General features: G+C 39.6%; 3 protein-coding genes and 1 pseudogene across 3 annotated transcripts; 1 reads left to right on the forward strand and 3 right to left on the reverse strand.

The window, feature by feature from the left end:
* Nucleotides 1-319: 319 nt before the first annotated feature.
* LOC137713296 (BTB/POZ domain-containing protein POB1-like) lies at nucleotides 320-1,605 on the reverse strand (annotated as a pseudogene).
* A 55-nt stretch (nucleotides 1,606-1,660) lies between these two features.
* On the reverse strand, nucleotides 1,661-6,767 carry LOC137713297 (BTB/POZ domain-containing protein POB1-like). Its single transcript, XM_068452582.1, has 4 exons — nucleotides 6,451-6,767; nucleotides 2,641-2,748; nucleotides 2,173-2,276; nucleotides 1,661-2,090 (listed from the first exon to the last, which is right to left on the reverse strand). The coding sequence occupies exons 1-4, from the start codon at nucleotides 6,722-6,724 to the stop codon at nucleotides 1,992-1,994; spliced, it is 585 nt and encodes a 194-aa protein (XP_068308683.1). The 5' UTR covers nucleotides 6,725-6,767; the 3' UTR covers nucleotides 1,661-1,991.
* Nucleotides 6,768-8,613: 1,846 nt separating this feature from the next.
* LOC137712257 (uncharacterized) lies at nucleotides 8,614-9,510 on the forward strand. The gene has a single exon (XM_068451364.1). The coding sequence runs from the start codon at nucleotides 8,614-8,616 to the stop codon at nucleotides 9,508-9,510; it is 897 nt and encodes a 298-aa protein (XP_068307465.1).
* A 3,936-nt stretch (nucleotides 9,511-13,446) lies between these two features.
* LOC137712615 (6-phosphogluconate dehydrogenase, decarboxylating 3, chloroplastic) lies at nucleotides 13,447-15,455 on the reverse strand. Its single transcript, XM_068451721.1, has one exon. The coding sequence runs from the start codon at nucleotides 15,259-15,261 to the stop codon at nucleotides 13,774-13,776; it is 1,488 nt and encodes a 495-aa protein (XP_068307822.1). The 5' UTR covers nucleotides 15,262-15,455; the 3' UTR covers nucleotides 13,447-13,773.
* Nucleotides 15,456-24,737: the final 9,282 nt, after the last annotated feature.

The raw sequence follows: 24,737 nt of genomic DNA on the forward strand, positions 1-24,737 counted from the left end.
GCCACTTTTGCTACTCTTACCAAGAACCATGTTACTGGACCATTTACTAAGATTTGGAGCTCCCAAATGGAGGCATTCACTTTCTTGAACTTGTTAATCTCCGAGATTTATGGGTTGGACCGACGCAGTGTTCCGCCACCGCATCCAATTCTTTATGACCTTTGGAGAGTGAACTAAAAAATTGACGGTTTGGATCATTGTATACATTCTAGGATGAGAAGGTCTAGTTTCTGTTTTCCAAATGACATAACTAATTAAATGAAAAGATGGTTTAAACTTTAAAGAGCAGATAATAATAACAGAAACTATATTTCCCGTAACCATACATATTTTTCATTTCTTTGGGATAAGCAGTTCAAACACATGAGGCAACTCGACCGGGGATTGATTAAACGAGTATCCAGTCACTGGTGCCGAAATGTACCTAACGCCTTCCAGACATCTAAACTACTGTTAGACAAGCATTTACTTAAAGCTTCTTCCAAAACCATTCCTACAAAGGACTCATTGCCTGATGGTGAGCTCAGCATTGAGATGGAGTACGGAATTGATGAAATAGATGCTGTCATCGGCCATGAATGCCGTACAGGGTACGCCAAGCAAGTTTCGATACCCAACAGCCTTGCCTCCGGTGAAAGTGTAATTTCCTTTGAATTTAGACAAAAACTTCTCTCCGGGCCTTTGATCTTGCTGAGAACTCTTAGTCAACTGTAAAACTAGCCGATCCCTTCTCTTGCATATCCCCAAAAACAGCCCAAAGCACTGAAATGAGCTTTTTTGGTCCATGTTACAATGGGCTGACAAGAAAAATCCCTGCCCACCAAGGAAAAAAGCCTGTGAGTACACCCGGCCTGCTGGGAACAAACGTCCACACTCTTCGCGCTTTAGGTCCAGGAACACACTACACTGTAGACGGGGTTCTACAAAAGCAACGAAAGGCAGCATTGGCATCCGCTGCAGCTAGGGTGCGCTGCCTGTGCGGTGTCTCAGACTTAAAAAACAAAGCCTCCAGCATTATCTTTGTTGCAAGTCCAGGATCAAAGTCACTGCAGGTTAGGACCTTCTTAAGCTTTCGGCAAGACGTGGAAAACGAATGAGCCGACCAAGGTGTTGGCCAAGGACTTTGCGTCGTTCTTCTCGTTTTGGGTAATGGGTCCGAGACCATTTTAGCAATAAAATCATAAATACTATCCTCTGACGCCACCTGGAAATCATTACTAGACAGTACAGCCTCAGTACCGGCCAGGGGCAAGCTCAACACCTCATCCTGGAACCTGGTCATATATTTGACAATTCAAGAATTATACTCTAGAATATGCAATTTACGTTATAAAGATAACATACATAAATCACTTAACATTGACTGATTTAATCAAGCGAAACGGAAGGAAAATGCTTTCCAAGAATTCAGACCATCTAAGTAAATATCAATATTGGAAAACAGGGAAGAAAAGGTGGTTACAAGTTGAGGAAATAAAAAGCTCCACCAACTTATTTAAAGAAACATTACACAAACAAGAGAGCCTTCACAAACAGGTGGAAACTGACAAGGATCATAAGACTTTAAAACTTCAGTAAAAGAAACTAGTGTTTTATAAAAGAATCTCACTTGGTTATCCCTTTGTAGTGTCCAGCAAGAAACTGCTTTGCTGCATCTGTCAGTGGCAGAACTGCATCTGCCATCAAAATACCAGATGGAAGATCCAAATATAGCAAAGCAGACTCGCGGGTCATTGGCAACTTGAGTAATGATCTACTGCAATATCTCATGCAAGATGCCACCTCAAATTTGTCAGCAACCTTCAACACGTCCAACAAAGCAGTAGGTGTCATCGCAGATAAGGTGTTACTATATATGAAAGTAAGAACTTCCATAAGGGGCGCTTCTTCTGCAGTTGTATTAAAGAAAGAAAGTGTATTTACTATTAGAGAAGGCTAAGATGTAGCATAATTACAGTTCCCAATTTCCTTATAAAGATGGTCCAATATTTTCAACTAGCTGATAATATAATACAGGAGAAAATACCAGATTCATGAATTCTTAGAGATACTTGGCGTTGCTCTGACTCTCTCATCCCATTTGAAAACAACTAGCGACGCAAAATTAGAACAAGTGAGCAAGTGTAGACAGCCATTGAGTAAAAGCAGCAATCACCACGACAGGATCCTCACCTTATAGAGAAATGGACTCTTTGCTGCCAAGATTGGAGAACTGACCTGTAAGGTTCTAACCTTAACAACCGTATGACAGTCCAGGTTCCACGAAAAGTCGTCTGCTACAAAATTTTCTAGTAAATTGTCAAAATCCTACGATAATCAGTTAACAAATGCGACGGCGACCAAGAAATAACACAAGCCACATACGTAATCCAAATGCAATAATTGCGTGCTATTTGATATTGAATAAAGTAGAATTGCATGTCTTCTAAAAAAGGTAGATTTGCATGTAAAATCACTACAGCAGTCTAGGAAGCAAACAAACTTTATGCTCTGTATATCTTAGGAGTGTTTGCTTAGTTTTGAACTTTTTATTAAAAAAAAAAGGTTCATACAATTATTCCAGTTCTGGCAGATTGGAGAGTACATACTAACAACAGAGACCAAAAGCATGTATTACTCCCACGGTGGAAGGAAACTCACTCACTGTCCCAGCTTCGTCGTCTTGATTTTCAAATACCACATTATCCTCTGCATCTGGCATGTCACAATTTAAGACCTGCCCCACACGGTGCACAGGAATGTCCTCAACTAAGAGCAAAAGAGCAATTACACTACAAATCAGTAACATGCACATTCACATTGAATCTAAGGACTAAACTATGCTTTTTTCCAATAACTTAAAAACTCAAATAATCACGATAGGTGTCCTGACGCACACATACGATTAGAAACTCAGAAATTTAAAGGCATACAACAGGGGTAAAAAGGAAAGAAGAAACCTAGAAATAAAAAAGGAATACTTGTTAAACAGAGGCAACTGTAGAAAACCATTACACCACCAACTTATCATTATATATTAACAAATACGTTACTGCCAAACCCCTATAATTAGGTAGCACCAATTCCATAACTGGTTTTAGGCATTCAAACTATTACTCCTTTCTTCAGCAAGATCATCCTCTTAACAAAAATTAGGGTAAAGTACAAAAACTACCTCAATTATTGGTGTCACGACACTTTCATACTTCATATTTTAAAATTGACAATGTCATACCTCATCTTATGAATTTGTGCCAATACCAGACCTCCGTCAGTTTTTCTGTTAAATGCTGACGTGGCCAGAAATGAGACCCATTTTTTATTTAAAAATAAATAAATATTAAAAAATTATAAATAAAAAAAAACAATAAACAATAAACCAAAAAAAAACCATCAACCCGTGTCCCCCTCCCCAAAAACCCAAATCCCCTTCTTTGAGTTCTCCCCTACCCAACCCTCTCTCTCTCTTCTCTCTCCCTGCAACCTGCATCCCTAAAATCGCAAAACCCAGAAACTATTCCCACCCGAGTCATCACTGCCGACGAGCTCTCAATCCTCTGAGCCGACGATTGCCGATTAACCCCAAACCTTTCCCCGCCACTCCTGCTGGCGTTGGAGCTCTCCTTCTGGCACCACAAGTGCTTCTGGTTCCCCCACTTCAAATACCACGACAAGTTGAAATTGTGCAGAGGCTTCGCCCTCTCAGAACCCATCGCCATGGACTTCACCTCCACTCTCTCCTCCTCATCTGACCCACCTATATACACCATTTATCGGAAACTCTGACCAAAGAGAGAGGTCTGACATTGGCACAAATTCGTAAGATGAGGTATGACATTGTCAAGTTTAAAAGATGAAGTATGAAAGTGTCGTGACATCAATAGTTGAGGTAGTTTTTTGCACTTTACCCCAAAAATTAACTTGTTAACAATCATGAATCCAACAAAAAACAAAGCGGTATAATGTAACAATCTTTAACCAATAAAGCATTGCAAAACTCATGCTATTAGACACGAGTCACACCACCCATCCTAAGACCATCTCCAACAATGGCTTATAACCTAAAATTCCCTTTTTTTTTCCCCTCAAAACCCACTCCAACCCATGTGCTAAATAAAACCTAAAACCCAAAACTTAAAAGAAGGCCAAATACCAGCCCGTTTTTAGGCCAAAAGTCATTATGGGCCCTACCTGTTGTGAGTGAAACACGGGCTGTGAAGCCCACTTTCCCTTCCGCCAGACGCGCACACGCCGCATGCGCCCCTTTTTGCAATCAGCCGACAGCCCCACGTGGGGCTTTTCCCTCAGCTTTCAAAGCAAAAGCAGCCTAACGGCTACTTTTTGTAATCCAATGGTCACTTTAAATGGGCCGTTGGTTAATCCAACGGTCTAGGTTCAAATTTTTTTTTTTTTTAGTTTTATATTTATGTATTTATTGAATCCAACGGCTTAGATCAAATATAATTAAATATAACGGTAAAAAAAAAGATCTAACGGTCCAAATTTAAATCCAACGGCTAGAATAATTTTAAAAAATTATTTAACCTAAAATTCAACCAAAAACTCTATAAATACCTATGTATTTGTTCAAACATCCACACAAAACTCACTTTTCTCCTACAATTCTTCCAATTTTTCTTTATACCATTTATTCTCATTTCCAGAATTTTCAAGATGGCAAAAAAACATGTTAGAGGTCGTAATTGGACCTTTGACGAAGATATTGCTTTATGTTTGGCATGGATTTCGATTAGTGAAGATGGTGCCGTCGGCACCAATTAAAATAGAAAGGTTTTATGGGGTAAAATCGTTGATAAGTTCCATGAAAACTCCTACGCCGGTCGAAGGGAAGTTGGTGGTGTTTATGATCGGTGAAAGATTATCATCAAAGCGTGCACTTTGTGGAAATGAAGCTTGGAGAGAGCCATGGTTGATATGCCTAGTGGAAGGGGCGCCTCAGAAATTGTGAGTTTATTTGTTGATATTTTAGTTGTCATGTACATAATAGTATTTTGCAACTAATTGTTTTTATGTATTTGTTGCATAGGGTGACAAAGCAATAGCAATTTACAAGACAAGAACTACACCAAAAAATCAAGCTTTTAAGTTGCATCATGCTTGGAACATCCTCAAGGATTGTCCGAGGTGGGGAACCGATGCGAACCAACAATGTGGAAGATTATTTCATAATGAAGCCCCACCCCCAAATAATGTCAATGAAGGTGTGAATTTTGCCGACAATGAAGTTGTCGAACAAATGACCCCAACTTCTTCTTTTGCAAGGCCCCCGGGTAGAGATAAGCAAAAGGAAGTAAAGAGAAAAGGAAAGTCCCAAGATCCGACACGTGCACAATTTGCTAGCGAAATGGCAATAATGAACGAAATCCAGTGCCGTCGACAAGAAGAATCGGCTCAAATGCTTTTGGCCATGAAGGAACAAGGGGATAGGGAGCAAGAAAGGTACAAAACTAATTTGATAATGGAGGACCTCTACAAATACACTCCAGAGAGGAAGAGATACTTACGTGGTAAGCAAAAGGAAATTTTACGAAGGAATGCCACAATGAGTATATTTCAAGATGATGATTCATCTCAAGACTATCACCCAAGTCCATCAACAAGTGAAGATGGTGAATATCATTATTAAGTTTATGTAGTCTATGAGTTTTCGATTGTATTAAGTTTATGTAGTTTATTAATTTTTTATTTTTATTTTTTAAGTTTATATGGTTTATTAATTGTCTTTTTTATTTTTTAAGTTTATGTGGTTTATTAAATGTCGTTGGTATTAAGTTTATGTGGTTTATCTTGATTTTCATATATTGATTTAGTGATTTTTCAAAATTTATCGGAATTTAAATATTTTTAGGTTAAAATGTTCATAAAATTAATTTAAAATAGTCTACATAAATTTTCTTTTTAAAAAAAGTTAATTTAAAAAAAATAGCCTTAATTCATTTTTTGATAATCTGGGGCTAAAATTTTAAGCCAGAAGGGTTGGATTAGAAAAGCTGTTTATGGGCTAAAACCTAAATTTTCTGAGCTAAATATTTTTAGGTTTTAGGTCATCATTGGAGATGGTCTAATGGTCGTAAATAATTAAACTGGTACCCCATTCTTCAACACTATCAAACTCTAAACTAAAAGTATATAAACTCTCATTTTCTCCAAATTAACAAAACCACGCTTCATGTCGTCGGAAACTATCGAATACTTCATATTTCGCAAACCCTAAAATCTATCGACCAAAATTAAGCCAATTCCCAATGTACCCACTTGAGCACTGTCAAGGCACACACTACCCATCAACTAGACTCGAATTTTTTTTCGGAAAGAAAACGCTAAAGACCAAATGTCTCCTTCAATTTCCAATTTTCTTCACAGATACCAAACAAACCTAACTCCATCCAAACCACCATCAACCAAGCACCGAAAAAATTCAAAATTTGAAGGGCAAAATTAAACACATACCATTGTCTCTCTTAATCTCCGCCCTCTGTCGCTTTCTGTTACGCGCCCAACAGGAGACGGCAGAGCATTCGACGACTTCCAATTTGCCCTCCGACGAATAGGTTACGATTTCGATCAACATAACCTGATTGGAAAAATTTATATCGTTAAATGCGAAGGCGAAGTCTTGGACCTCGTTGTCGGAGCCGACCGACTCGCCGGCGAGCCCACTTGGTGATGCGTCCGAGTTCGTAACAATCCGAGGACGGGAGAGATTGACGTTCGCTTTCCTCATGTTGCACTGCAAAACCCTTCCCCTAATGTGTAAACAAGTTGTATTTTTTTTGAAAACAATATTGATGAATAGATGAACAGAAGGTCATACTCAAAACTCTTTTTAGTGTTTTAATGTAAAAAATAAATTAAAACTTGGATCGTTTAGTTAATTTATTATAATAAATGCATAGACGGTTTATAATGCTTTTATCAATACGGTTAATTTGTTTTCAAGCAGTTTGATGACTAAACAATTTTATTTTTAATTGATTTTTTGTAGAAGCGATCTTTATAAGATGATTTATAATTTGAACGTTCTGAATATAAACACGGAGTTCTATAAATTGACAACGAACAATTTTGAGAAATTTTGAGTATGAGTTTTTACTCATCTTAGAGTAGCTAAACATTGTTCTTTTTTTAAATTAAACTAATTTCCAACAAACATAAATAAATAAATTTAAAAAACAAAAAACAAAAAATCACTTCAAAATTCTAAATGTGCATTTACAAAATAAAATTTAATACTACGATCTAGTGTTTAGTAAGCTTTCAAGGTGACTCGATCAGATTCGATAGGTGCGGTTGGGTTTTAAAAAAATCACTCAAATGTGTGGTGGCACATACTCACATTTTATTTCTAAAATTAACAATAGTTATGACATCAGGTTAGCGCCTTTTAAAACTATGTTCACCCTATAGACTTGAACATGTTTGTCTTCTACTCAACCCTATAGACTTATGCCTCTCTTCACTCCTTTTTATCTTCCTACTTGTTCTTCCTCCTTTACTAATCTATCATATCCTTAACCTCCATTCCCTTCGATTTTCTTCCAGAAATGCTTTATATACTCTTTTTTCACCTCCTGTTCATTTCTGTTCTTTTAGTCACTAGATTGAATAAATCAAGAAGACCAAAGTCCAAAATTAAGAAGGGATGTATAAAAAGTAAAAAAAAAGAAGAAATTGCACATAAATTATTTTCTTTCTCAAATGTTTCAAGTAAGGCACTTGCCATATTGTCATATGTTTTACTATTCTATTTTTTGTTAGGTTGCATGTTATTTGGATTTTGCTTATAAAAATGTTATTTGAGCTTTGTCTTTTTGGGTTTGGTTCTACCTATTTTGTTGGCCCAAACTTTTTTTTTGTGTTGTGTTTTGTAGGCCCAATGAGGAGGGTTGTGGATTTGAGTTTGGTACTTCTGTCCATTTCTAACAAATTTTATCATTTGTAGTCACGATACAGTTTCTTATTTTTTCGTGTATTTATTTATCGTGTTTTAATTCTAAACCATATAATCTAAGAAGAAAAAAAAAAAGAGGTTAGGATGCCAAATAAAGTCTTGTGTAATCAAATGCATTACAAAATTAGTACAAAGTCAAACTATGAACATAACAATCAAGTATGAGGTCCAATCCATCATTCCATAGCTTTTATTGTTTGCCTAAATCATTACCCCCTAGCAGAAATCAGCCTAAATCACCACCATTTTAGCATAGGAGAGCAATCAACGCATGTCGTTTATGCTTAATAAGTGCTACTCCCACCAGCATTCAATTGACCTAGATTTTCTTTCTTCTTTCCAAATAATCCACATTCAATTAGTTCTCAAAAGCACTTAACTTGGATTGGATTCTCCTCTGTGAACTGCCACGGTATCTTTGTTGTTCAATCTGACAAAAGTCAAAGAGAAACGTTTGGTGAAAGATGTTGAAAAAAGCCCTTCCCCTCTGGGACCACTTAAGCATGCTGACTCTCTTTTGCAGAAAACACATAATCATACACTCACCAAAGCACTTTCTCCAAAAGCCAAATTCTAATTAAGAATCCCTTCAAGTAGCACAACTCCTGATAGAAAGAAGGCTAAAACATATTTTCAGCTGCATTGTTTAGAGAATCCGAAAAATGAGCACGAATTCAATTTGCTTTTGCTTCTTCACATTTTTACTTTTTTCATGTGTGCGCTGCTTGAGCAACTCTACTACTGAGTCTTTGGATGTGTTTAGTAGAGATTTGGCCTTCAAGGCACTTGCAGAGCGCCGGGCTCGCACTGGCGTTCTGTACAAGGCTGTCCTCCCCGCTAACCTATCCGGCATGGAAGTCTCCGTAGTGAGGCTCCTAACCCGGCGGTTGTGGAATAGAGGTGCTACTAATTTCAGCTGCTTCAAAATTCCATCAAGGACCGTGCCAATGCCTCATGTGAAGAGACTGGCTTTTGTGCATCAAAATTTGGGCAACTGGTCATCTCACTACTACCCTCTTCCAGGTTACTCACTAGTCTCTTCTGTTGTTGGTTTTACGGTTTATGATGCTTCGAATACAAGCTCGAAAAGCACCACAAAGCTCGGCCTCAACACGATGGGGAAACCTATACTGGTTCAGTTTCCGAATCTCACATTGGACAGAAGAACAAGCGCAGCGGCAAAATGTGCATCATTTGCTGACAATGGGACGGTTTCCCTCAGCGAAATGAGATCACCTGGTGTGTGTTACACCACAGAGCAAGGTCATTTTTTGATCGTTGTTCCGTCCAAGAGAAAAGGAAGTATGGAGCATTTGTGGGTTATAGGGTTCGTGCTTGGATTTCCTCTGATAGTTGTGGCGGGTTATGTTGGGATTGTATTGTTGAAGCGTCTAAGGACAAAGAAGATTGAAACAATGGAGAAACAAGCTGAAGAGGATTTGGTTCTCGAAAACAGATGGGTTTACGGTAGTAAAATGCCTTCTGCTGCATTTACAAGAACAATGCCAGCTCTTGAGAATGGTTATCCATGCCGCGGTTCATCGGATCACTTCATCTGAAGGTAAATCAGAAGGTACTTGTTTGAACAAAGGCAATAAGTATTGAATGGAATTGTAAATTTGGGTGATTGGCATGAAAAAATAAGCATTAAGATTTGATCTCCATTATCTCTGCTTGACATATTCCAGAAAGTGTAGTTTCACCTTCACATCTTTCTCGTCCAGTTTACGAATGATTGCACTTATTTCCGAATATTAGTGAGATACCTAATGCGGCGTGTTGAGTGGCGTGCACCGTCCAAAAATATGACGTGTGTTACAGAATCTGAATCATAAATAAACTTGCAAGGCGTCCATACGTGGGAGGGGCACTCCTTTCCCAAGTTTTTCTCGAAGCGTTACAGTATACGCAATAACACATTCATCCCTCTCCTCTTCTCCCTCTGCATCAACCCTTCCATTTCAGTTTCCACCTCACTCTCCATCTCCATGCACAATAACATGTCCATCCCCCTCCCTTTCTTCGTCTTAATCAGCCCTTCCAACTCGATATCCAACATCATCTCCCTCTTTCTCACCGTCTCCCTCTCCCTCTCCTTGAGCAAATACATCTCCATATCATATAGAGTGGTCTCCGTTCTCCTCCTCTCCCATCTCGTTCTCCCACTCCATCTCCTTTTCCCACTCTTTCCTTCTCCTGCCATTCTCCTCCAACCGAACGGAAAGGGATGCCCTCCGAGGAAGAGAAATAATCCGAGTATCATTATCATCTTCAGCATCTCCATGATCATGACTGACTTCTGGAATAAGTTGAATCAAATTTGTCGTTAGAAAATGTTTACTAGAGGCCCAACATTTGATTATATCACTTGCCGGTTTGCAATTGGTTTTGAAATCATCACATATCAACTTTAGTGAGTTAGAACGATCTGTCCGGCTACCCTCGAATTGACTCAAAAACTCTGCTTCTGGTGCAACCTCAATTGCAACAGATGAAGGGCATTCCAGAAACAGTGCACGATTTTTGAACATCTTTCTGAATCTTTTTACCTCAACAATTTCTTGTTTGAATCATCATATCATACTCGAAAGCATACCACTCATCACGATAACCTTCAGCTACCAAATAGACCTTCCCATAGGAAGCTTCAACCAAGTAAAAATTGCGTAGTTCATAGTTCGTCCGGTTAGTTGGGATGGTAGAGCAATCCAAGACTTGGAGTTCAACATTAAAGGAACTCAGTAAGCAGGTGCATGAACTTCTCGAAGGGAATATACAAAAAAAAATAGGCGCTCAGGACATGAACATGATTAGATCTTTTGGAAAAGACAAACAACACAATCACCATCAGAAGTAGTTGGAGCAGCCGTGAATGTGGCTACATGTTCTACGATTCTGTTGTTCACCTCCAATTCTCCAAAGGAGAAGATAGTTGGATAATCTTGTTCCGGAAAGGTTTATAGAAAATGAATGTTGTCGAACTGCCATACTCTACTTTTACCTTTTTTTGAGAGAAGCAACCGACCATATTTTGAAGCGCGAACTTTTGTTTCCACAAATAACTCTCTTACTTCTTCTCTGATGATGTTCCCATCCGAGTAAGTGCGTTTAGCCACAAGATAAGAGAGCGCCAATATGCTGAACATTTCTCTCTTGTGCTTGAAGCAACCATAGTTCATTACCCATGGCATATGGTTTTCAAGACGACCTTGAACTACCCCATCAAGAAAATCTTGCTCCCACGTCTTGCATACCACACCATCCTCGTACTCTCCACTTTCCATCTTCATGATCACGGTCAGTTTCTGGAATAAGTTGAATCAAAGTATTCAAATATTTATTATATACCCAATCCATAATTATATCACACCCTGGTGTGCAATTGGTTTTGAAATCATCTAGTAGAAAAGCATCAAATCTTCTACGTAGTAAGCGAGATGTAATTACCCGGCTCTCTGCAAATTGACGCCCAAACTCTACTTCTTGTGGGACCTCTGGTGCAACAGATGAAGCGCGCTCCAGAAATACTGCTCCATTTTTTAACATCTCTCTGAAGCTTTCGATCTGAACCCATTTCTTGTTTGAACCGTTATACTCAAAAGCATGCCAACTATCATGTGTTTCTTCAGCTATCAAATAGACTTTTCCATAGAAAACTTCAACCAAGTAAAACTCGCATGATCTGTTGCTCATATTGTTGATGGCGATGGTGGAGCAATCCATCATGTCCCAGACTTGGAGTGCAACATTGATTGAAAGCACCAATTAGGGAGCTCCAACGGAAAATACAAAACAAAGTTCCATCCATATAGGCCAACTCCCTTGCTTCCTCGTCAATAGGATCAGTTGTATAAATCTCATCCCATGTTCTATCCCTGGTGTTATTGGAGCTTAGGATATGAACATCAGTGAGTCTTCTGGCCAGGACAAAAATAACACAATCACCATTGTAGTAGTTGGAGCAGCGGTGAATGTGGCTACATGTCTGGGTTTTGTACCTCAGTTCCAAAGGAAAAGGCTGATAATCTTGTTCCGAAAAGGATTATCGAACCAGAATATATATGAACTACCATATTGATCTACATCTACTTTTACCTTTCTTGAGAGAAGCAACCAACCATATTTCCAGGCGCAAACTTTCGCGTTCATGAACAACTTTCTTGCATCTCCTCTGATGTTGTTTCCGACTGAGTATTCAAAAGATCAGAGGGCTCCATTACGCTGAAAAGTTCTCCCTTGTGCTTGAAGCAACCATGGTTCATTAGCCATGGCGCATGGCTCTCTGGTCGACCCTGAACTAATTCATCAAGAAAAGCTTGCTGCCAAGTCTTGCATACTGCACCAAACTGAAAGATCAGACCATGAATTGTTGTCCATGTTTTGTGATCATGTCTGTTGTGGAACGATTTATATATTAATTCCCTTCGCCTTTGATTTAGGCCTTCGATTTAGGGGTAGAGCTGGCGGCTTCTTATCTGTACAGAACTCTCCGTGATACCCGGTTTCGTTTTCTGCCCAAAGAGAAAATCCACAGCGCACAATCTTTTAGCTGTTTTACTCGTCCGTAGTCGGATTTAAGAATTGGATTGGCAAGGAATCATCCGAACTCCGGTTCAAGTTGTTTACTAAAACTTTCTAGAAGCGGAATAAGAGCCAATGATATTGACTGTATAAAGTTCTTTACTAATTCAACTGAATCGGAATTTCAAATCAGTATGATTACTAGAAGATTAAATTGTAGCAATGCTCCCTTAATTTTAACTCAATTGGAGCAATGGTTTCTCAACTAAAAATCCATTACTATTGGTCTCTTAACTCATCAAAATGTGTAGTTATGATCTCTCAACTAAAAATCAATTACTATTGGTTCCTAAACTAAAAATCAATTACTATTGGTCCTTCAACTTTAATCTAACCAATGAAATAGTCCCTCAACTTTAACTCAATTAGAGTAATGGTCTCTCAAACTTTAACTCAATTGTAGCAATAGTCCTTCCAACATAATTCATTTTGACAAAATTTTGATGAAGTTGACGAAAATGACCATGGCTACACGTTTTGATGAGCTGAGAAACCCCAATTGTAGCAATGATCCTTCCAACGTAACTTATTTTGATAAAATTCTGACGAAGTTGACGAAAATGACCATAGCTATACATTTTAATGAGTTGAGGGACCAATGGTAATGAATTTTAGCTGAGGTGTCATTACTCTAATTTGATTAAAGTTGAGGAACCATTGCTACAATTTACTCTTACTAGAGTACCCTTGTTCTGCAAGATTCAATATCTGACTACAATCACGGAGGACACTATAACAAGAGGAGTCCAGCACTCTTTTGAATAAATAGAGGGTCAAGAAGAAGAGGAGTTGAAAAAGTATAAAAAGAGAGTGTCAAAATCACTAAGCATGTCGTGGGTAAGTTGGAAATTTTGAGGTGCCATTTTTTTTACTAACGTAAGCCTTCGACTAGGTCAATACTTAACCATCATCTGACTAGAGAAATAGTTAGCTCTAATCTACCAGTTGCAAGTTCAAGCAGCATGATTGCCACATACATAAGAAAGTGAAAGCTTCTTATCTTATAAACCTAAAAGTGCTCTCCATTTATCGAATAAAAACACGACAATACGTGAACAATGGAGGCAAATCATAAGCTCATTGAACTCAAAAAAGGCATATGCAGTTCTTATTAATCAAGGGTAAAGCAATGATCGCTATGCCTAAGCAAAGAAGCCTCCAACCCTAAGAGACATACACCATTCAAATTTGATTATCAAAACAACCACCATCTAATCCAAATCAAACTAGCAAACAACACCTCAATTGAGTGCACCGACGCCAGAACCGCTCTTCTGAGCTAGCTTCGTCCACTCGGTGTGAAAGGCCCCGGGGCGATCCACCCTCTCATAGGTATGAGCCCCAAACAAGTCCCTCTGAGCCTGAACAAGGTTGGCCGGAAGCCTACCCCGCCGATAAGTGTCAAAATATGACAAACTGGCACACATTCCGGGAGTGCTAATCCCGGCTGCCACTGCCAACCCAACAACCCTCCTCCACGCAGCCTGCCTCTGCACCATTTCTTTAGCAAAATCGGGATCAACAATCAAGTTTGGCAAACTCTGATTCCTCTGGTAAGCATTCTTGATCCGATCCAAGAACACCGCTCTGATAATACAACCGCCTTTCCAAATACGAGCCAACTCCCCCAAATTCAAATTCCAACCCTTCTCCACACTCTTGGCCCTCAACAAGTTCATCCCTTGAGCATAACTGCATATCTTCGAAGCGTACAATGCCTGCCTCACATCATCAATCAACCGCTTCTTATCAATGCCGCTCGTCACGCTGCCAATCTCCTCCTTAAACCCTGCCAGCTTCAGAGCCTCCTCGGCCTTCTCTCTCTCCTCCTTCAACCCACTTAAGTACCTGCAGTCCAAGGAAGCAGCAATGGTGGGCGCAGCTACTGACAGCTCCGCCGCCTGCTGGACCGTCCATTTCCCGGTCCCCTTCATCCCCGTCTTGTCGAGCAGCTTATCCACCAAAAACCCATCCGCCAAATCATCCTTAACCCTAAAAATGTCGGCCGTAATCTCAATCAGGAAGCTCTCCAGCTCTCCCCTGTTCCACTCTGAAAAAATCTCCCCTAACTCCTCATTCGTCAGCCCTCCGACGTTCTTCAGAACGTCGTACGCCTCCGAAATCAGCTGCATGTCGCCGTATTCGATTCCGTTGTGGACCATCTTGACGAAATTACCAGAACCCCCTTCGCCGATGTAGGTGACGCAGGGACCATCCTCCACTTGGGCGGCGACCTTGCGGAGGATGTCCTGGACGTTCGTGTATGCCTGGTGGGACCCGCCGGGCATGAGGCTGGGCCCGTGGCGCGCCCCCTCCTCACCGCCGGAGACTCCCATCCCGAGGTACAGAAGCCCCCTACCGTTGGCCTCGGCGATTCGGCGCTCGGTATTCTCGTACCACTCGTTGCCGCCGTCGATGATGGCGTCGCCGGGCTCCATATGGGCGGAGAGGGCGGCTATGGTCTGGTCAACCGGAGCTCCAGCTTTGACGAGGATAATAACAGATCTGGGCCGTTCGATGGAGAGCACAAAATCGCGAGGGTTGTACTGCCCAAACAAAGGGAGGTTCCCCTCGTTGTGGGCCCGGTCTACGGTCTCGTCGACCTTGGAGGTGGTGCGGTTGTAGACGGAGATCGGAAACCCTTTCTCGGCGATGTTGAGGGCGAGGTTTTGCCCCATGACGGCGAGGCCTGCCAGGCCTATGCGCGACAGAGATGGTGAAGCTTCCATGGCTGCAGCTGTTCTAGAGAGGGAATGGAATGAGAAAGAGAGAGAGAGAGAGAGAGAGGAGAAATGGAGGGTTGGTGAATGGGGGGGAGAGAGATATAATAAGGGGATAATTGGGTTGGGGTTATTTTGGCGACGGACTCGTCGAGGGAGTGAAGGGACACCAGCGAGAGGGGGTGCCGTAAGACGTCGATGACTACGAGGTTGGTGTACGAAACGCAACGTTTGTGTTTGCTCAACAAACATGAGAAGTCGTCTACTTGTTTTTGCTGATTTTTTATTTTTTTTTTATCTTAGTAATTTAACCCTTGCAGTGAGAGTGATTCAAATTCCCCTCTCTTTTTACTTTTTTATTTTTTTATTTTTTTATTTTTTTTTATTTTTTTTATTTTTTTTATTTTTTTTTATGGAGAAGAAATTTATTAACATTTCTAATACAACTATTTCTCATACAATCAAAATCAAAAGCCTCTATAGCTGAATCAGAAGACAATAACCCCAACAATGAGGGTTGGCAACAGTAAAACCCATATAAGCTAATGGGTCCGCCACGAAATTAGTCTTCCTATGAATATGCTTCCAACTAATATTCTGAAACCCAGAAGCCAACCATTAGATATTCTTTATGATAGGTTTAAGATGTCAAGGGGCATCTAAACATCTTGCAACACCTGGATGACTAGCTTAGAATCACCTTCCATCGTCAGCTTCTTCACACATTTGCGCCTGGCGAACAAAAGTCCTTCCTTTAAAGCAACGACCTCTGCAACTGAAATGGTGGCGCCATCAAGGTTCAACGCCCCATCACCCATAAGTTGCCCTTCCTCATTTCTAAGAACAAAAGCAATTGCATAACAATCGAAACTAACTGACCCATCAAAATTTCATTTCACATAACCATGAGGAGGAGGATGCCAGTTAATGGAGTGTTGGTGGCAAGGGTCACCTTGAGATATCTTCTTACAATTAACATTAAAAAAGGATAAGCCTATACTTGCTTAGGGAAATGGAGATACTCCTAGCTAAACTAGGAATCATACTTCTAAAAACTTTATTATTTCTATCATTCTACATTTGCCAACAATTCAAAAGAACTTTACTAAGATCACTCAAATCATTGCACTTAGCATTGTCAATTAATTCTATCCAATCTAACACATTATTAAACTGAGTCAAATTATTCTTCCAAGGACTTACTAGAGAAAGGTTCCATATTTCTTTAGCATGCTCGCAATTAAGAAAAATGTGATTTTGAGTCTCATCCTCATTGCCACACATGGGGCACAATTGGTTAATATTTTGAATGAATTACTCAATCTCATCCTAATATGAAGTTTTTTCATGAGTAAGAAGTCAAGCAAAGATATTTACCTTAGGAGGTATCATTAACTTCCATATCTTCTAAAGGAGCTTTTGCCTTTTAACTTCTTGGTTATTGTTACTCTCAATCCAAGTCGCCGACTTAATTGAGAACTCACTAGTAGAGGAGTGTTCCCACATGAAATTATCACTTTTGATTTTGAGGGGAAATAGACACCATACAAATTTTTCTCACATCAACCATGTCCAATGACACGCCTCAATCCCGATGACTAAGGGATAGTGGGATGGCCACGTGCTGGCTGACACTCGAGGGTGATGTAAGCCATTTAATGAATGCATATGCCGAAAACATGTGAAACGTGCATATAAATTTCACGCATAACTACGTAATGTAATATTCAAATATAACCTTAACAAAATAATATAATAATATTCAGCTATCAATAAAATGATAGTGATAATGCATGACATGTTCAGAGCATACAACTAATTTAGAATACAAGCGGAAGGTGTACAGAAAGTGCTACTACAAGTGATGTCAAAAGCAGAGAAGAGGGAATGCCTCGTAGTTTGGATCATATGCCTCGTTCCTATGTCCTGAGGGGGCACAAAACAAACATGAGTGAACCAAGTTGATATATAAGCAGTACAAACATAGTTATTCGACAACGTACTAACACCCAAAGTTCATGAAAACTCATCTAGCATAATATGTAATAGGTTTTCCGAAAACCCTAGCATGCCATAAAACTTCATAAAACATATATTATATGTAGTGTGCTTAGTAGTGGTATCAAAATCGCCCGAAGGCTCTCCTTCACATGCCCATAGGCAGGACATACGCCCGTATGCAGAACATTTGTTTGTAGGCAAAACATGCACCTCTAGGCAGAACATACGCCCGTAGGCAGAACAGTGACCACTAGATAAGTACAAAAACATTATACATAATCTTTCCAACATAAGTACATATATCCCAACAGAGCTCAGTAGCTCAAACATCATATCTCAAAACATCTTTATAGTATATAGTCATCCATCATATATACAAAAAAGAACATGTAATCGATAAAGCATGGTATTCCAAAATATCCTCAGTAAATCATGATATCTCATAAAAAGTAAAATCTATTTTACTCATAAAACGTAACCATTAAATCATGATTTTCATGTATGCATTTCTAATAGAAAAATTATGCATTTTGGAAGGGGTCCACTCACAGATACTCCGTCATCAAAGAGTCGTGCGAAATAGGAAAGACGGAAACGCTGCTAACAAACACACCTAAGCACATAAAGGGTCTAATTAATAAAACTCTAACATAACGATTGAATTTTGGAAAATAGACGTCATAAACGGATTAAGGATGTCAAAAAATATAAGGGGGGACCTTGGGTACCCCCACGCGCTGCCGCAAGGTGGTGGCCCCGATGGCCACGCGTCGAGATGGGTCGTTGTAAAGTTCGCCGGTGCTACCGTGATCGCTGTTGTGGATGACGGCGAAGGCGCATGTGCTCCATATGCTGGCACAGGCGGCCCCTCATGGCCCCTCATGCTCGCCCACAATCAGGCCCACGCGCCATTCACGAGTGGCCTGGGTTCTAGGGTCCGATTGGGTCTGGACCGAATCCAGGTCGAGTTTGGGTTTGGTTCCTAGGCTTGGGTTCAACTAGTTGAAGGCCCAAGTTTGCACGGCCCAAAGGCCTAGGTTCAAAGAGTATAGGCCTAGAGTTTGGCCTTAAAGGTTTTGGGCTTGTAACCCGGCCCAAGGGATTGGATTTGAGTTGGGCTCAGTGGGCCGAAGGCCTTGGGTTTTGGGTTAAAGGGTTTAGGCCTGGTAGCTCGGCCCAAGACTTTGGGTTTGGTTTGGGTTTCGATCCGGGTCTTAGGATTTTGGGTCGAGTCTGACCCAGTTTCGACAAGCGAGAAGACCAAAGCTTCCCGAGCTCCGATCGACTCCATTACTTAACCCTAAGGTGCGATCTAACTACTAAATTGAATTTTATGATGAAAGGAAGAGCTTCATACCTAAGACACGTCGTGTGGTGGCCGAAGCTGGCCGGAGTTTGGCTCAAAAGCCAAGGGACTCGTCGAAGAAGCTTCATGGGTTCTTTGTGCTCCACAGAGGAAAAGAGATAGAGAGTAAACTCAACACGATGGGCATGGTGTGCTGTTGTTTGTCTCGATTTGGGTGTGTGGGTGTGTCTGCAGATCGGGGAGAGGGGATTGGGGCGAGAGAAAAAGAGTGAGTTGAGAGAGAGCTCGGGTAGAGGGAAGAGATATAGAGAAAAAGGGAAAGTGATAAGAGAGAGAGAAAATGTTATAATAATGCAAAAGAATACAAAATATCCCAAAAAGGGAAATGGGGGAATCTGGGTAGGGTGAGGGGATAAGAGGGTAAAATGGTAATTTCATAAATCCCTTAATATGAAAATACACAAAATTTGGGACGGGGTTTCACATCCAACACTTGGGAGAGACGAACTCTATCCCAACTCTTATTATCAATAAAATCACTCACTTTAGCCTCACAATTTGTGCTTTTTCGTTGATTTTCAGGAATTACCTGAAAACAATGGATAAGGAAAAACCAAATGACAGGTCCAAAATATCCCAAAATCCCTTTATAGGTCAAAGAGTGATTCTGCTTGACTTCGCAACTAAAAAAGTCATCATTGTTTAAGTACTTTTAACAATCTACACCCACCAATTGTTTTCCTCCTTTAAAACTTTCCATCCTAACTTAGGCAGACATGGATTATTGAAATGATCTATTCTTCTGATGTCTTGCCCCTCTGATCCTTAGAAGTACACACTTTTTTCGAAGCCATAGGTCTTAACTTCCTATCTCTCCCCCAGAAGAAGTCCATACACTTCTTGTTTACGTTCTTAGTTACTCAAGTAGGACATTTAAAGCAAGACATGATATGGTTCGGCATACCAATTAAGTTGGACGTAATGAGGGTTAGTTTTTTTGCCTTAGAGGGAGTATTAGCCTTCCACCCAACAAGCTTTTGCTTAACTCTTTTGATTAATTCACATTCATTCACTGGGTCTTTCCGAAATATGATATTATGAATGCTCAGATATTTACCGATGGTTGTTTATGTTGAATATGTAAAACATTCGCAATAGTACTGCTAGTTTGAGCATTAGTATTGTTTGAAAAATAAAGTGAGGATTTGTGGAATATTACTTGTTGACCCGAAGCTTTGACAAACATATTAAGAACTTGTAGAACATTCCTAGCACCTTTTGTAGTTGCCCTTGAAAATAACAAACAATCGTCTGTAAACACTTGATTTGATATTCTAAATCCACCACGAGATGACAGAAACCAACATGTGATTCATGGGTAGTGGCCATTTCATTGAAGTGTCTAATCAACGGTTCCATGCAAAGTATGAAAATACAAGGCAATGAGGGATCCCCTTGCCTAATTCCCTTCTTAAGGTAAAAGTAACCATGAGTAGAACCACTTATCAAAACTGAGAAGGAAGTTGAAGTAATGCATTCCATAATTAAGTTCACCCATCTTTCTGTAAAACAAATCTAAGAAGCACATACATGATATACTCCCAATTACGATAATCATATACTTTTTCTAAATCTAGCTTGATTCCCATTGCTCCAGTCTTTGTGAGCAATCAAAATATTATCATGAATAGAACATCATGGAGCAAATGCCCCTTGATTTCCAGATATGTAGTGGTCAAGAAGGGGCTTTAACCTTTTAATAATGATTTTTGTGATTATTTTATAGCTCACTTTGCAAAGACTAATTGGTCTATACATGCTTACCACCTCAGGATTTTCTACTTTTTCAGATAAGGGCAATGTTGGTATGATTAATAAGCCTCAAGCCAATACTATTTTTAAAGAAGTCCTTAACCATTGCACTCACCGAATCTTTGATTTTATCCCAATATTCATGATAAAAACTTAGACCAATTGCATTCGGAACTGGTGCTTTCAGTGCACCAATGCTTTTAACTACATCCCATATTTCAATATCCTTAACAGGCTTGAGTAAAAGTTCATTGTGATGGTTGTCAATATAAGGATTAATAATATGTGCAATATAAGAGATATCCGCGAGAGCTAAGGTGCTATCACAACAAAAACCGCAGTTTAAAGTCCTACACAAAAACATGTTCCAAAACCTTAGCCTCATTCCACCAAAATCCAAACTATCCTTAATCTTTTAATTTCATTTCTCTTATTCTTTTTTTTTTTTTTTTTTTGAACAGTTGCCACTGTGTGGAAATACCTTATGTTCTTATCACCTAATTGCAACCAATTTACTTTAGCTTTCTGTGTCCACATGATTTCTTCTTGTCTTAGAATTGAATTAAGTTTCTCACTAAGCTTTATTTCTAACTCTATCTCTGAATCAACATTTTGATTATTCATGATGGTTTCTTGCACCTCAGCAAGGTCCCCAAGAATTTTTTCCTTAAAACTCTTTTAAATTACAAAAAGTTTTATTCCAACCCTTAACCAGGTACTTGTGACCAAAATAAATAAAAAAATTTTAAAAATCAAGTACTTGAAAGTCCCAACACATGTCATAAAAGTGTCAATAAGACCAAAGACTCAATTGCATCGCCAGAATTCTTAACAAAATCCTTAAAATTAGGATGAAGAAGCCACATAGCTTCAAATCTAAAGGGATTATTATTCTTATAACAATTTTTTAAGGTGTAAGTTAAGAGAATAGGTCCATGGTCCAACCCATAAATTGGGTAGTTAATAGTTATGCAGGTTATAATCTAGGTTCTCATTTAACCAATACGAATTAGCTATAACCCTATAAAATCTCTCAAATATTCTATTGTTATCAGCTTGGTCGTTGCACTAAGTAAAAGGGACACCATAAACATTTAGAGATTTCCTTTGTTTAAAAAATTGATGAACGTTGTCATATACGACGTCGTAGATTGGCAACCACCTTTCTTCTCAATTATGTCCACTATATTATTGGAATCACTCATTAAGCACCACGGTTTATCTTTTGGATCTAGTATAAGGATATCCTCCAATAATTCCAATTGTAATTGTTTTTAAAGAAAAGCATGCACAAATGTAAAAAACTAATCCAGTTGTTAATTTCTAAACAAGGAAACAGAAAATCAAATCCAGGGAATTAGAATTGTTAGCATAGGTACCCTTTTCTTGTAACCTGGTTTCGCAAAAATATGTTCTATGACCGTCAACTTAACATGGTATCAGAGCAGGTGTAGTTAGTAGTTTTAAAGTAAGAAGCATTTAAGCACAAGGGCACCATCTATACATTATTACACTGCCAAAAATATACTTAAAACTGGTAAATGTAAACTAGAGTTGGGCGCGGTGCAGTTAACCAAACAGTACCGGCCAGAACCAGAAACGGAACCGCTCCTCTCGGGGGAGAAGGCTCAAACAACGACGCCTAACCACTCAGAAGTTGAGCCGATCATGGTCGGTTTAATTCTGGTTCGGTTTGGTTTTTGAACCGTAATTGATAACCTTGAAGCTAAAACCAAAACTAGTTGTCTTGAAAAAGAAAATTTTTGCTCACTTAACCACTTGAACTATGGGAAATCCAATGTGTGCGCCTTACATTCACACAAAAATGCATACATTGGATGCTATACATGCATTGTTTGCCCATTCCTAGCAGCTTAAGCTTTTGGAATGCAGCGATGGTCTCGTCAATATGGTACAGTAGACATTTTTCCGTCAAAGGAGGTCCTCAGTTCAAAATCTGCAATCCCCAATCCCCAATTTTTTGGGTTTGCAAGGTGTTATGGGACGAGGAAAATGTCTAGCATTCGAAACCCTCGATGCTAAAACAGTAAAGCTTTGAATACTTTGTTTTGAGTTTCAGGATTTGAACTTTTGAGTTATAAAGTTTTTGTTGCTCCTAATCCGAGGATTTATTTTGTCATTGGTTAATAGGAGTGACATTGGGCTTAAAAGACAATTTTCAGGATAAAAAAATAAATGCTCCTGGGCATGTTCTCTAAATGCTGCAAGCAGATACTTCTGCAATCTCAGCTCCTTGATCATACAAACTTATAGCAAAGTCACGTATTAAGAATTTAAAGTCGAATTCCAATGGTGCAAACAAGGCGATACTTTCTTCGGAAATAATACCTTTCCTTATTAGTCGTCTGAGTGGATGCCGGCAATGGCAGTGCGAGACCAGTATTCTTTGACTAGCTGCCCAAACAATGAGCCCTCATTCTTCATCAGCTTCATTGGCTCATCATACTCTACTATTCTCCCTGTGAACGTAAATTTTGCTAATTAACGACTAAATCAACATAAATAAGTGTTTTGTAACTTAATGCAATGCTTACCATCACTAATAGCAAGCACTTTAGTGCAGTCCATCACGGTTGGTATCCTATGAGCCACGGTTATTACAGTGCAGTTAACAAATTCTGTTCTTATAGTTTTCTGCAGAATAGAGTCTGCTGCATTGTCCATTGACGCAGTAGCTTCATCAAGGACTAGTATCCGGCTCCTCTTCAACAAAGCACGTCCCAAACAAAATAGTTGTCGCTGTCCCATGCTCCTGTTTGTTCCATCTTGTACAACTGCAATCCAGGTTGTTAGTTTTTCACATCAGGTCCCTTGGTCTTGCTCCTTCCTTTGAGCTCAAAAATACTTAGCACCTCAGCTTCCCCGGCAACCTTGGTTTCATAAGTTCCGGGGGCTTTGTCTACTATAAAATTGCCAATGTCTTCCAGAAGGTGATATATAACACCATGCAGCATTATCTAAGCCATCAAAAACAGAATAAATCAATCTTTCAAGCTTTACACGCTAACGAAAATAAAAGTTCAACTCCAATTGCTCACGCCCAAAATTCGAGTGTCGTATCCTAATCCTATAGACTGTTTGAAAAAGTGCATCTCTTCCAATGATTTAAAAAAAGCGAGAGTAACATACTTACAAAAATGGCGATAATCATAAAAGGAGAGGCTAGTACCTTTATATTGGCTCGAGTTGCAGCCAAACTGAGGGAAGTGGGTGGAGTCTTTATATTAAATCCAATAATGCAGGCACCACAGGCTTGTGCTATGTCCAAATCAGAGAGATAAAGGCCCAACACCAACATGCACTACATTCACAAAGACCTGGCGAATAATTGAAGAAATATCAAGAACAACGAGTAGCAAGATTAGTTAGGACGCAGAGAATCATAGAAAACAATACAAAAACATCTTTAAATGCATCATTTGGTTAAGGTTTCGCCATCCAAAGAGCAGTTTAGAGCGTGAAATATTTCAGCAAGAAAAATGATATTTTTTTTTTAAAAAAGAACAGTATCAAAAGATGATTACTGCACATAGCATTGCATGGAAAACCTAAAAAACATCTTTAATCAAAGCAACAATCAATTGTTAAGAAAAATGACCATTATGATCTAGTGCCACACCTGAGGACTATTTAAATTCGCTAATGCATCTGTAACAGCTTGGACGGTGCCCTGCACATCTGCTTTTACTATTATTGGCAACTCCACCCGCTTGGGTTCCTCCTTTTTTGGCTCATCTCCAGACACTTCTGCGTTTTTTACTTTTAACATTTCTTCCCCATTCCTCACATCCATCTCAGCTTTAATCTTCCTAAGTCTATCTCTCTCAAATTTCTTTTTCCTCCCTGCAGTAAGCATTCTAGCTCGCTCCTCAGATTCCACAACAATGATATCATCTCCCGCCCTTGGAAGTCCTTTCAACCCTTCAATCTCAACTGGCATTGCAGGTCTTGCCTTCTCCGCCAACTTCCCCGCCGTGTCCCTAATAGCCCTTATTCTGCCCCATTCTGATCCCACAACTACATACTGCCCGGATTCTAAAGTCCCTGCTTTCATTATTGCTGTAACTGCTGGACCCTTTCCTTTATCAAGCCTTGCCTCCACCACATAAGCTTGAGCAGGCCCATCAACTCGAGATTTGAGATCCATAATCTCAGCTTGGAGAAGCAAAGCCTCCTCCAAGTTATCTAATCCAGTCTTCTTTAACACTGAAACCCGCACAACCTGAACATCTCCACCCATCTCCTCCAGCAGCAAACCCTCAGAAGCAAGCTGGAGTTTTATTCTTTCCGGGTTAGCAGCCGGTTTATCACATTTATTAATTGCAACCACAATTGGTACATTAGC

Source organism: Pyrus communis, chromosome 13 (assembly GCF_963583255.1).
Source record: "Pyrus communis chromosome 13, drPyrComm1.1, whole genome shotgun sequence".
Taxonomy (NCBI): domain Eukaryota; kingdom Viridiplantae; phylum Streptophyta; class Magnoliopsida; order Rosales; family Rosaceae; genus Pyrus; species Pyrus communis.